General features: G+C 40.9%; 1 protein-coding gene across 1 annotated transcript in view; it reads right to left on the minus strand.

The window, feature by feature from the left end:
- Positions 1 to 14,252, minus strand: part of cdh23 (cadherin-related 23) — a 196,456-nt gene that overhangs the window by 145,878 nt on the left and 36,326 nt on the right. The window contains exons 4-6 of the mRNA XM_082556277.1: positions 3,341 to 3,483; positions 2,979 to 3,026; positions 2,526 to 2,618 (exon numbers count right to left, since the gene is read on the minus strand). Of these exons, the coding sequence (XP_082412403.1) occupies positions 2,526 to 2,618; positions 2,979 to 3,026; positions 3,341 to 3,483 (284 nt within the window). The remainder of the gene's footprint in view (positions 1 to 2,525; positions 2,619 to 2,978; positions 3,027 to 3,340; positions 3,484 to 14,252) is intronic.

A 14,252-nucleotide genomic window follows, 5' to 3' on the forward strand; every position in this document is an offset into this window, starting at 1 on the left:
CCTCAGGAGAGTGGAACACAGGACTGCAAGACACACGGGGTGTGTGAAGGCACAGGGGCAGAGAGCACGGGATACCAGCACTTGGGAGAAGACACGTCACGGGAGTCGAGGGAGCACTTTTGGAGATTCAATGTGTGGTGTACATTTACCTCACTGTAAATAAACCCACTGTTCATTTCATTAAGTCCAGCGTTTGGGTCCTTTCTCCAACATCCCCCACGGTCTGCCCCCCAGACCGTGACACATCCAGTAATGGATTTGTGTTGTAGCCCATCTGCTGTTCCATCAAAACATTATTTTAGGTAATAGTTGTCGCTCTTTGTATCCGGTCTCTGCTGCTGGCTGCCTAACTGTGTGGATGCTGTAAATCTGGCGAGCTCATTAGCACTGACAGAGGGAATGCTAGCAGCCCACCTGCTCCCCTTCACCCTCTTTATGGCTCTACAAATTAAAATGACATTTACACACACTCTCTGCTATTCTGCCTCCTGCACTGCTCACCTTGCCACTCACATTGCTTCATCTGGACAGTGCCGTCGAGCCTCACTTCATAACACCTCCTGTCCTATTTCTTCGAAAAACCCACGAGAATCTTTGTGTTGTTTCTGGTCTTTTCTTTCCGTCCTGCGTTCTCTGTCACTTGCGGTAAATCTCATTGTTTGAATCCTTTGTTTGTCGCCTCTGCTTTGTTACTTCTGCCACTCTTTCATCCTCCACACTCATCGCCGTTTCCCATCTTCTCCTTTGATGCGCTGATGGCACTTTAACCCGCAGTCATTGTGGCATGTCCAGTGAGTGACAGCATGATGAAGTGATGTTGCAGCATGTTTGCTTTGCCCGCTAAAGGTCGCTTAGGGTCACGGAAGTAATGAGGCCATAAAAATGCAGGTAACTAAAGTTGCTGAGAAATAATATAAGGTGGCGAAAAGGGTAGAGGAAGGAGAAACAGGGCAAAATGAGGAAGAGGCTGACTTGAAATGAAGGAAAACAGTTGCCAAAACTGGCAAAGGATTTAAGTGGAAAAGAGAGTGGCTTAATAAAGAGCTCTGTGCGTACAGATTGGACTGTGTGCTGCATTGTGATTGCAACGCAGTCGTGAAAATATGAATGAAATTGCAGTGTCTCATTTTGTCGAGCAAAGTACGCAGTTTAGTTCACTGAGATGTGTGATAAAACATATTTCACTTGCATTAGTCTAACATTGTGTTTGCACACACACACATGGTTTGCATGTTTTCTTTTCAGCGATGGCTCACTTTACAGGCTTACACTATTTCCAATGTAAAGAAATGCTGGGGAAAACTCGGATATATGTACTGCCTGGGACTACACTGGAGTATGATTTATTTCCACTCTCTATAGCCTCAAACAAATAAGCTTAAATTTTTTAATCAATAGGATGCCAGGATTGACAGCAGTAGTAATTCAGTAAGTGATGCAAGGGAACTAACAGTATGTGAGTGACTGAGGGTCAAACGCAGCCCTGTTTAATGGCTTTCTCAAGGCTAAACTGAATCCTGTTGTTTGCAGAGCTTGAAACGTCTGCATGTGGACTATAAGTGAGTCCCACACAACTTAGCGGCGGTTCAATGCAATGGCCTGAGAGAATCTTCCCTGGTGGGTGATCTAAACAGCCTCGTCTAAACAGTCCTTATTTCTCCCATTTATTTGCCTGACTTTATGGATTGGGAGAGAAAAAGCCAGTGGCTTTGAAGATTTGGTGAAGACTCACAAAGGGGTATGTGCTCAATATAAACACAACAAGACTTGTGGATGTGTGTGTGTGTGTGTGTGTGTGTGTGTGTGTGTGTGTGTGTGTGTGTGTGTGTGTGTGTGTGTGTGTGGATTTCAGTCCCTGTTTGAAGTCCTCCACTCTGGCAATTACTTCATATCAAGGATTAGATGAGGGAGAGGGCATAGACGAGACACAAAGATGGAAAGAAGTGAGAGCTGAGAAGGAAGGTAGCCGATTCAGTGGGAGGACAGAAAAAGGAGAGAATAGAGATTGAGGTTTGCACTGGAGTTTTCTTTTCCCTGCAAAGGAGGCTGTACACATTCTCTAAACATTAGCTGGAAGACAACTCCTGAAATCGTGGGAAGATCACAGGTGCAGCAAAACACTGCTATTTCCAGCATGGCGAAGACAAAAATGCACTATGAATAGGAGATGATCACCATAAATCAGACGTAGCCACCGTGCAGATACAGCTGTTGCAATAGGCATGACGGTGAGGTGAATTTTATTTATGTTTTCTTAGTGTTTCTGAAAATTCATTGCAGCTCTTTGTTTTCCAAAGTTTTCATCAGTTTGAAGTACAGATTCCAGAGGAAAATGTTCTTCTACTGGAAATAAAAGTTTTTTGTTTACTTTGACATTGTTTTGATGTTCAAAAAACCAGCAAATTATACAGAAATTGTCTTGCATATGATGACTTTTCTTTTTCATGTATACCAGAGTAATGAATAAAATCACAGTCTCATTTCCACTCGAGTACAATCGGTAAATAATGTCCGGGCATCCTCACCTCTGGAATATTGACAGTGTATGGCTGCCCGTGGAAGTTTGGGGCGTTATCGTTCACATCTCCGATCTGGATGTTAACTGTGTCTTTGACCACCTGGGGAAAGAAACACCTTGGTTAAATAGTTCCAAAGCCACTGCCACACGTTTCCTGACAAAGAGTCAATGTAAATGTGACACAAAGCCACGATTCAGAGTCAAAGAAAACAGGACAGGTGTGTGACAGATTTCTCGCTGGGGAGAGTAGGTGGAATGTCACTTGTTTCAGCAACTATACTGTGTTGAGTCGGACAGGTGTCATGTGAGGAAGAGAAATAAGGGTAAGTGTAAAAGTGAGAGACTGAAAAAGAGACAGATTGCAAGGCCTCTGTGTGATATGAGGTCAGGCTATATGCAGGATGTCAGCGTGTGAAGAAATGTGTCACAACTATGAACGCAGTGCAAATCGGTCTCTTACCTCTTGATTGTCACTCACGTAGAATTCAACCTGCATCTCTGACTTGGTCTGGTGGAGACAGAGATCCATATCAGCACAAAATTTGCATAGACATGTAAAGCAAAGGAGCAGAGCAGAAAATCAGAGACAGAAAACAAAAAGGAGCTACAGAAGCCACTCTGAGCTCGACGTCCTTTGTGCTTTTCCCCTCACATTGTTTTGCACTTTTCGGGACTCTTTCATCATTTGATAATTTACGCCGCGTATCCTATTTTCAAAATTGTTCTGTGTGTCTTTTCTTGTACCCGGTGCATTTGCTTTGGTAATGTATGAGCGTGTGTGTAGCATTTAGTATGTGTGTGCACGAGTTTGTTTGTTTGTACCTCACGGTCGAGTTGCTGTCGAAGCCAGACCACACCGGTTTCTTTGGTCACAGCGAAATACTTCATGGCCTCTTCTCCTGAAACCCCATAGATGAGGGGTTCGCCTTCAGGATCATCTGCCTTCAGCTGGGCCACCGATGAACCTGTCAGCGAGAGAGTCAAAGGTCAGAAGTCCTGCAAAGTCAAAGTAGGCATCAACAAATTTTTAATGACTGAGCCAATTTAGAAAGCGCTGATTTGTGAGAGCATGCAATTCCTGAATATTCACACAAATGCAGTTGTCCTATCAGAATTTCCAATTTGCATGTTACATGTAAAAGTTAGCCTTGCATTAAAAATTGATCAAAAAAAAAAAAATATATATAAATAAATACATCAAAATAAAATGCAAAAGAGTTAACAAGGTACCATGATTGTGACAGAAACTCTGACTTCTCAACATTATATTCAAGGAAACCTACTAAAAAAGAGAGAACCACAACAACTATATGTTGTAAAACTCCAGATGTCCTGGTAGTGTAACGGCTGAAGACGACTTGAAAACACACAAAGGCTCAGCACAAAGAAATGCAGTAGCGTGCAGGAGCAAAGGATTTTTAATTGGAGCTGCAGCAGCTCACGGGCTTCATTCATCATAAACAGTAGAAGCTGGCTAATCAAAACCAGAGGTGGCGTGCTATCATGCAGGTTAATCCGCCACGCTGGACAGATGTATCATGAGGCTGTGTTTAAGAGCGGCACAGAAGACGGTATCAAGACCTCCAAGCTGGTTGGCAAGGCTCATTACCCTCCAGGGTCAAACTGCCTGTGCACAGCATTGTAAATAATATTATATATATTAAAAAAATTAAGAAATATATGAATCCGGGAAGGATTAGAAGCTTTTTCACAAATATCAGAGGCAAGGTTTTCCTCACTAAAGTCCAAAACATACAGTACATAAAATACTTTAAGATACCAGTCACTGTCACTTCACAGATACCTAGTTTGAAATTCCTATTCATTTCTGCCCTGTGCCTCTGATCTGTCCGGTGACAGACTTTGCCCGTGTTTGTTTCCTGCCTCTCAACCTATCATAGCTGGGATGGGCTCCAGCACCCTCCTCACTAGCTGCATAAGTGCTTGGGAAAATGAATGGATGGACTAGAGCGAGAACCCAGCCAAGCCAGTGTATTTCCCTGGTCCCAAGCCCAGATAAATGTGGGTTATGTCAGGAGGGGCATCCGGCAAAAATCTTTGCCAAATCAAACACACGGCTCATCAATGATCGGTCGGGGTCCAGGTTAAGAATGACCGTCCTCAGTGTTGTTGGCCAACAGGGTGCCGGTGGAAACTGTGCTTGTGTTGGCCAAAGACAAAGGCGGAGGATTGTTGTCACGGGTTGGATGACATGGAGGGAGATTAAGGGATCGGCCGAAAGAAGAAGAAGAAGAAGAAGAAGACTATACCAAAACACTGTGGGCTTATCTTTGCCTTGTAACTGCTATTTGTGCTCACACTGTTAATGCAAAAAATGCTGTTTGTAAATTCAAAAATGTGAGAATTTATCCTAAATGTCAAGACAGGATAACCTCACGGAAACACAGAAACTTAATCTGGGGTGTAATTTTCTTTGACTGCCTCTTGACCTCAGGGTGATATATGCTGAGGTAAGCATTTGACTGTTAATTAGGAACAGGTTTGTTTTTTTAAAATGAGTGCATGGACAGAAGAGAAAATAAACAGATCATTCAATAATTGCACAGACACAAACACTTGTCCCCCCTCCCTGGCCAGACAACAGAAGTGAAGCCAAACTAAATCAAATCTGTCACTTGCGCACCACACTGCTTAATACAGTGACCAATTAGGCTTCACAATCACACACCCCTCTCGTTTTATTAATACACCCCATTTTCTTATGAAAGGGTGGCAAAAATGACTAATTAATATAACGATTTATGAACCCCTCTCATTGCAGTCTAATGAGATTTATGCAAATTCAGCTGCTTTCAATATGAGTTATAATTTGGTTGAAGACGATGCAAATTAAGCATTTTACCCCATAGTCATCAATAATAACTGTTTTTTTTCCTCCTCCTTTTGGCCCTCTCGACTGTGAACGAATTGTCTGCTCCACGTGGGTAGACATACACTTGAGTGAAGGATAACAAATGTTCATTTCAGACTATGTATGAGAGACAGTCTTGTGGAAGATTAACTCTTACTGCTGAGAAGAAAGATGAACCGAGACCAACTTACTGAGAATATGAGTTAGATTCTCTGCCCTGATTAGACAAACGAAGGGCTGCTCTAGATGCTAATATATTATATCACCAAATATGTGTGCAGTTATATATTATTGCAATAAATAAATTTTTTACATAGAGATTTAGTGCAGAGACCAATAACACTGCCTGAGAACTTCTTTTCTGGCTCCTGTGGGTCAGTTTTGTTTTATTAACAGATTTTTTTTAACCTTGCCTAAGGTTATAGACATTAACAGAGCAAAATGGGTGTACTTAGATAAAGACAATAGGATCGACATAATTTATTTTGTCCTCAAATATGGAAATTTCTGAGGTATTAGGATATTATACTTTGGTGAAAGACATTCTTAGCATAAATTAAGGTAGAAAAAAAGATTTAGACATTTCAATAAACGACAAATTGTAGAAAAGTGGTTAATTGTATCATTTTGTTTTGGTTTTTTTCTTACAGATTTTTGAAACACTGTGTTTTTTCATTTCAAGTTATTTATGCTGTGTTAGTTTAACATTAGGATTCATTTTCAGGATTGTGGGTAAAGAAAAAAGGTGTAAAATACTTTGGGTCATGATTTAGGTTGAAGTATTAACATGTAAGGTGAATGTTATGTTTTGGTTAACGTAAGGCAACTAATGGTTATAGTTTAGGTTGGAGTAAAGAAAATGAATGTAAGTCAGTGCAATGTCCTCTAAAGTCACATATACACAGCTGTGTTTGGGTGTGTGTGTGTGTGTGTGTGTGTGTAGCGTAGGTATCCCTCTAATGCTTATCTCTAACACTGTGACACCAAGCCCTTTCGCCTGACAAATGATGCTATTTAGCAGCAAGTGATGCCAGTATTACTGTTATGAATGATACAGTGCACATTAATATTGCCCCCTCCCCATCCCTTCTAGTCTGCAACACTGCATTCATGACAAGAGCAATGGGCGAGAGGAACCATCTCTCTACTTCACCTTTCTCTCTACGATTGTCCTCGGAACCTCTTACTTCCTCTACTTTTCTCTCCACTTTTTGGTTGTATTCACGTTTGTAAAGTGACACTAAAGTCACAAAGTCAGAGACATCGTCATTACCAGGACAGCAAGAACTGCCATCATGAACTTGATCAAGATGCTTTGTGTGTAAATATAACTAACAATCAGAGAGAAAAAAGTTAAACAGCATAAAACATTAAAAAAAACCGAAATTAGACTTAAAGATTTGAGTTAACTGATTTGAGTTTTTTTTTTCTGTTGTTGTTTGTTGGTTGTTTTGTTTGTTTTTGTGTTGTGAAATGTTAAAAACAAATAAAGACTTCAATTATAAAAAACAAAACAAAACGAAATTAAATCTAGCCTCTCATACAGCATCCTACACTGCTGCAACCAGTGAATCACAGCACAGATCCTGAGGGACACCTTGTGCATATCTCTGTGACATCCGCTGCTTCTGGCAGCATAGGAATGAGAATGAGTGGGTCAGAAACACAGCAAAGGAAGGTAAGCCCACAAAAACATCTAGGGACTGAACTGAAACAGCTACCGCATCTTGTTAGATTTGCAGATCAAGTATCTGAGACTTTCTTCTTAAGACCCCACAAATTTCAGATTACTCACTCAAGCTGTGATGGTTCCATAAAGATGTTGAATGAATGTTAAATAAAAACACTTTCCACCTGCTTACAGAATCAAAGAGGACGGATACCTAACTGAGAAGCTTAAAGAAAACAATGAGAGCATTTAGGTTTAAATGTCTGGGCTGGAGTGTGAGATGGCCACAATAAGGAAACAGCGAAAAATGAGGGTAGATGTTAGTGGAAGGGAGGAGGAAGAACAATGATGTTTCTTAAAGGGAGTAACAAATACACCCCATTACTGCAAGCACTTTTCCAAAAGCATGAGTTCGTAAAGACAAACCATTTTTGCTTCACTATGTCAGGACTGAAATTCACACTACCACTATAGGCATAAGCCTGAAACTGAGGAAGAAGAGGAGGAGGAAAAAAGCAAGGAAGACTTGCTAACCTATAGAGAGCAACACCTGGATGTTTTACTGAGCCCAACCTTTTAGAAAAGGCATGGGGGCCCGTGGGGGGAGCTAAATCAGCCGCTGGAGGACATCAATCCCTGCTGGATCAATAAGAGTCGTGCCCGTTAGACGGGGACTAGCCTCGGCCCTGCCCTGGGGCCTCAGGCTTGGGAAAGAAAAGGGGCTGTAGGCCAAAGCCCTGTTTATTATGTTGGTGACATCTCTAGACCTCTCGTTCATCTGAGTTCTGATTCACTGGGACAGGCACTGTCAGCACTGCAATTTCAGGCATGCAGTGAATTATAGCTTTAAATTTTATGGAGCACAGAGGCTTAATGGATATATGGGCAATGTTCAGCTGTCTACCAGCAGGGGCAAACAAAAAAAAAGAAGAAAAAAAAGAAAGAATGGATGAAGCCACCTCGAACTATATGAGATTGACTGACTGTGCAGGATGGTGCTGGAGAGAATCTTGATCTTTACCTGCTCTGTATAAATACTTGATGGGTTGTCTTGAGGCAGGGCCAGTAAGACTGAAGTCATGCAATCACTTGGCTGATGAGTCAGTATGATGCCACTCATGTTACTGCACTGTCTATCCGCTGACAAAGAGAGCCTTCAAACACATCAGCAATGCCAAGCTGAAGCCGCGCTGCCTCACATCAATCACTGCCATCAAAAATTCACACAGGAAAACACTGTCATAAGTTAACTGGCAGCATGAGCTAATTTCATACAGCGCACTTCTACTTTAAAGTGAAGCATTTGCCACTTTATAGATTACCACGTGAAGAAAATTTGAAAACAGATTGTGGTGAGAAGCAAAAATAAATTTCACATCTGTCAAACAGAACAGTTGTGATTATGAGAGTGTGACTCCAAGCTACAGTGCCGTACACTTTTCAGCATCACAGATAGCAAGCGCAGAGCTAAAGCACAAAAGCAAACGAGAGCATGTGCAAATTATATGCCATTGCAGCACAATGCAAGGACGCAAACACTCATATCATAAAAAGCGAGAGCGATAGAGTAACCTGAATGAAGCAACAGGGTAATATCCGATAATGTTGTTCCATAAAGCTGTGCTATAAACTTACACACATACAGAAGGAAATTCTACTGAATATACTCGGCTGCAATAGCTATCAGCAGTCTCTGTTTGTGGTATATCTGACAGTGTGGTAACAGAGCATGCACACCCCAATGCACCAGTCCCTGTTCATGTATATGGAATATGTGCTATGGTGAATCTTGTTAATCTGACCTATTACTGACTTTGTCTTAGCTGAGGTAAATACTTTACTGTGACACTGAATTTTAGAAAAATCTCAGTCTGTCATGGACATGATACTGAAGAGGTAAGTGTGAGAGACAAAATCAAGATGAAAAGAGTTTGGATTTTAAAGAAATCAGGTATGCAAAACCTGACTTCTGCATATTCTGGTCATTTATATTTTATGTTTTATAGAAGATCCGTTTTGGTGCTGAGATGTGGACAAAGAATTTCTGGCCAGTGTCAGTATGTGAGCTGAAATCACAGAATACCTCACATGCATGTGGAATATTTCTATATTCACCATATATAAAAATATATAAAAAATACGGAAATAAGGACAGAATATGTCCCCAAATCAGATATTGAGACTCAACAATAATAATTTTATCAATTTTTTTAGACCACTTCCCAATGTAAGGTTCATGATACAGTCATGTTTTTAATGGTTAATCCACCTGTGTGTGCAATCTCTTGAATCAAAATGATAATTTTTGTTGGTATGCATACATTTTGACATTTACCGTTTTACAAAAACTAGTAGTTGATTAAATCAACAAATTACGGTTATTTACCTGCATTTCCGGACAGAAAAAAGTTTAAATAAACAACAATATATAAGTTTTAAACACATTTTGGAGTAATTTCTAAAATATTTGCATTTTCTAGTCTTGTTGTGCACTGTAGAGATGATATGTTTAATACTTTCATGTGTTTGTAGCTGTCTTTCTTATGAATTCATTATATATATCTGGAGCATCAGACAGCAGCAGGATCCATATGAGCATTTCTGAAACAAGGGAGGTATTAATTTGTTAGTTACAATAAATGATCAATGATATGGGGAAAGAATTGATCTGGATGTAATAAAATAACTTTTTGCTCTTTTCCACACCTCACACAGGTGAGGTGCAATGTGAGATCCTCACAACACATCCTGAGTGAGTGAAGAGACAGAAATGGACTCTCAAGCATCAAGCACAATGCACTTCTCAGTTAAAACCCTCGGCAGTCATAGCAACGTACAAACTTAACTCCATCAGTCAATTTGGCTCATGTGAAACACTTTGAGACTAATTTATGAGTCAGATTCCATCAAGGGATTTAAGCAGTTTCAGACTCATGCTTTTAAGAGACCTCTTGGGGGCATATGCAATGAGTTACACCCTTGCCACCAGTCAAAAACACAGCAAATGAATCTTTCTTCTATTCCTTTAGAAATAAGATGGAAATGAGTTAAAATCAACTCATTGCTGCTTTCTATGCCCACGGTGTTGTGCGCTTTGTTAACGTCTACAGATACAGGTTGCCTCGGGGAAGCCAGTTGGACGTAGAAGTAAACTAAACAGATCTACCTGGAATGACAATAGTGTGGTGGCCAGAAAATAAGTGCTTGGACCTCCATTTCCATATAAAGAGAGAAGTACGTGTTTGGGAGGCATCTTTAATAGCTGAAAAAAGGATGCATGCTGTTAGTTTATATCCCCGTAGGATGAAAATAAATACGGAGACTGACAGTAAAACCTTTTCCCCCACGGTGGTCAGTTAAATAGCTAACAATAAAAAGATGGGAAAAAAGAGAAAATGGCTCACCAATAATGTTTCCAAGTCTTTATGTCTCAAATAAACAAATGCAACCCATTTGTAAATTGAAAACTGCAGAGGACTACAATGTTCCTGTTGGGTAGTGGACACAAATCACAGCTAGAACCCTTTAAAGGATGTTATATCTGTCTGCTGCTGCAAAACAAAGTAGATTTACCACACAAAAATCTTCCCAAAAGTTCCTCTGAAACAAAACATTTGCCGTATTCCATTTCATCTTCCTCTCATTCACCTTTTCTTCAGCTTCCTTTCTCCTGTATGCACGTGTACTTATGTTTAAGTGTTCACACACGTGTTGGTGACATCAATAACTGCGATGTGGAATCGAGCCAAAGACAAATTGTACCTTGAGTCTGGCTTTAAGTGACTCCTGTGTTTCAACAACATACACCATAAGAGTCCTTGAGAGGCTGTGTATTAATCCGACAGATTTATGACTAAATCTGTCACGGATGAGCGGACACCCTCTGCCTTTTCTTTAGCCACTCCTGGGAGAAATACACGCCTCCTAAAGCATACACTCAACATCTGTGCGTATAACTTTTGTGTACAGCCTGAACATACTCAGTAACACAAGATAAACATATTTATAAGCTATGAAAATGTAGAAGTACTCATATTGATATACATTTCCTGTGGAACCTCTGTTTAAGTGATTAATGAAATGTCTGAGAGAAGCACAAAGAAACATGCAGTTTGACTGTGAATGTAGCATATGTAGTGTACAGATTCATGGCTGTCTTCTATAGAAAGGAGGCAATCGCTATTAGAGAGCTTAAAAAGGAGGCGAAGTGTACTGGAAACAAATGGTTTGGGTACCTGTTCACAGCTTAAAATAAAAATTCTTCCTCACTATGCTGTAACCTTGCCAAAACAGAACAAAGTCAAAGTGATCTGTTTGTTTCCTGTTGAGATTCCAGAAGAAGAGGCATCAAGGTTTTTGTGTATTTTAAGGTGCACAATGATGAATGTCATAGGGAACTGCAACTCTGTGTTATGTGACGGCTGTGTGCAGGCAGGAAAAGGACCCAAGGTGCAGACTCCAGAGACAAACGTAAACTGAAACAGCTTTAATACTGAACTCAAACAGAACAAAAGTAAGAATCCAAATAACTTATACAGGCAGCCAAAACACACAGCAAAATAAACAGCAGATCACAACACAGACACAGAGAAACACAGGGCTTAAATACACAGAGGGAGCAATCAGGGAATGGGTAACAGGAGGGAAACACAGCTGGGGCAAATCAGGCCTAACGAGACAAAGGGAAGCGAAACCAGATACATTAACCTCAGACAAGGACCTTCAGAATAAAACAGGAAACATGACACAGACTGAACTAAAGACACAGACTCACACGCACTGCAACAGAGGAAACAAAGACGTGGGACCAGGGCAGACACAGACACTGACTGGACACGGGGATATAGCAACTAAGGATACACAGAGACGCGAACTAGACAAGGGGATACAGCTGACAGGGGAGACAGAGCAACTAGAGAAGACAGAGACATAAACCATAAGACAGAACTCAAAGAAACCAAAGACTAGAAATAATAAATAATATAATAAACTCAAAAACCCTGTGTCAACGACCCAGGCATCCTAACACTCTGATTATTTTAAGTATATTTTAAAGACAAAAAGAAATAATTCACATAAAAGAATACCATTAGAAACTCTAGCAAATAATTTTTGAAGCTGACTTCCGTCCAGACACGAATCATTGGTTGCCTTGCGTATGATAAGAGCGATCGCACGGCGATCTGAGGAAGAGGCATTTGATTGGATGTCCGGCTCAGGATTGGCTTTCTAATACACCCAAATGTTGAAGTGATGAAAACACTGACTGACAAGGCTGTGACTAACCAATCACGCTGAGAAACTTGGAGGACAGTGAAGGACATTAGTGGACAGTCATCCCACGCATTGGTGAAGGGGGACAGACCTGTCACTGCAAATTCACACGCAGCTCCATTCGGTCTCCGATCACACAGTAAAGCTCTTTGCTCTTGCTATTTTCTGTTCCATCCTATCACAGTCTTGCTGTTCCCCCACTCTCTCTCTCTCTCGCTTTCGTTTTTTGTCATCCTCTCGTCACGCTCCGTCCTGCTTGTGGAGGCCAGACAGAGGGACACAGGCAGCGCTGATAGGAGTGGACAGGTGGCTGTGTGCTGCTAAGGCTTCTGCAGTGACGGCTCAGCCAGCCTGGCCTGTCGTTGTCACAAAAGCAAATGCCTGCCCAAAACACACACATCCAACCCAAACCGCACCACTCCTGCCAATATGCCAAAATGTCCATCAACAACGGCACTTTGTGAAGAATGCCCAGTTTTTTCATTTTCTTTCTTTCTTCATGTCTTGCTCTTTTCATCTGTTTTTTCTTGCTAAGCTCAATTTTCAAGCCAGTTCTTATTCTGTTGTTTACCTCTCGTTTCTCTCCCTACATGCCCTCCTCTCCCACACTGGCCCTCTGCTGACCCCTCCAGGACTGACTATTACCTCAGAGTAAGCTAAATCATGGTCGGGTAATGGAACATGCCACTTTCACCGTGAAGCCACACACACATAAACACATCCACACTAAAACAAAAGCTTCTCCCTTTTGACCTTTTCTCTCCCGTTTACATGTTTATCATTTGTCCCCTGTATTGCTGAAATATAAGGTTGATGTTGTTTCTGTCAGCCCTGCGAATGTGGATGGAGATATTGGGGTTAAGGCAGGAGCTAGGGTCAAGAATGAGGCTCTGGCAAGTGAGAGGTGAGCTAAAGTTCTTGTTGTCACTAATATGGAACCCTTCTGAAATAAAAAAAAAATGTCCTGCTTATTCTTTAAAAAACAAACAAACAAAGAATAAAAAGAAAAAAGAACAACAAAAACTGAGACAAAATGCAGAAGTGTGTGAAAAAACTGAGTGATGATCCAGTAGAAAGACGGCCTCATGTTTGACTTTAGAACACTGTGGTGTACAGAAGAGGATGCCCAGGTCCTTTTGGCTGTGAAACAATCCCAAATCATCATCCCTCCACCACTATGCTTACTGTGACGTATTTGTCTTGATATGCTGTCTTTGGCCATGATGCACAGCACCACATTTGGAGAAAACCAAACATCTTATCTGTCCAAAGGACATTGTTCTAGAAGTTTTGTGGTTTGTTTAGATGCAAGCTTGCAACCCGTGCTGCAATGCTCAGAGAGGATTTCTTTCTCCAGGCAACCCTTCCAAACAGGCCATACTTGTCCAGTCTTTTTCTCATTGTACTGTCAACAGCTTTAACATTTAACATGAGGCAACATTCAGCTGAGGCCTGTAGAGTCTGTAGCTCAAACTCTACAGGCCTTTTTGCAATTTCTATGTATATATTGCAAGGAACTGCATGGAGACATGTTGTAGACTAAGATGAGTTGCACTGAAGTGCATTCTAGTTCCTGGAAAGCTTACAAAATGCCCATGCTTTAAATATTTATTAAATAACTACCAAGCTATCTGAGCACCTCAGGTCAGTAAAGTAATTATTACTGGTAATACTAAAGCTGCCAATCAATAAATACTTGTCATCCTCTGTTATGTGGCATGATGTTCAAGAGAGGTTCCAAGTACAAGACACAGTCTGGAGAGGTAATGAGGAAATGTCTTTACTGGCAAAGCACAAAAATGAGAGAAACAGTCCAAAAGGTACGAGCAAAAAATACAGAACCTAAAGGAACAGGATTCATGAGGAACACTGCATGTACAAAGACAAGACTATATACATTTACAAAAGAGTGATTACAC

Source organism: Aulonocara stuartgranti (genome assembly GCF_965226115.1).
Source record: "Aulonocara stuartgranti genome assembly, chromosome: 13".
NCBI lineage: Eukaryota > Metazoa > Chordata > Actinopteri > Cichliformes > Cichlidae > Aulonocara > Aulonocara stuartgranti.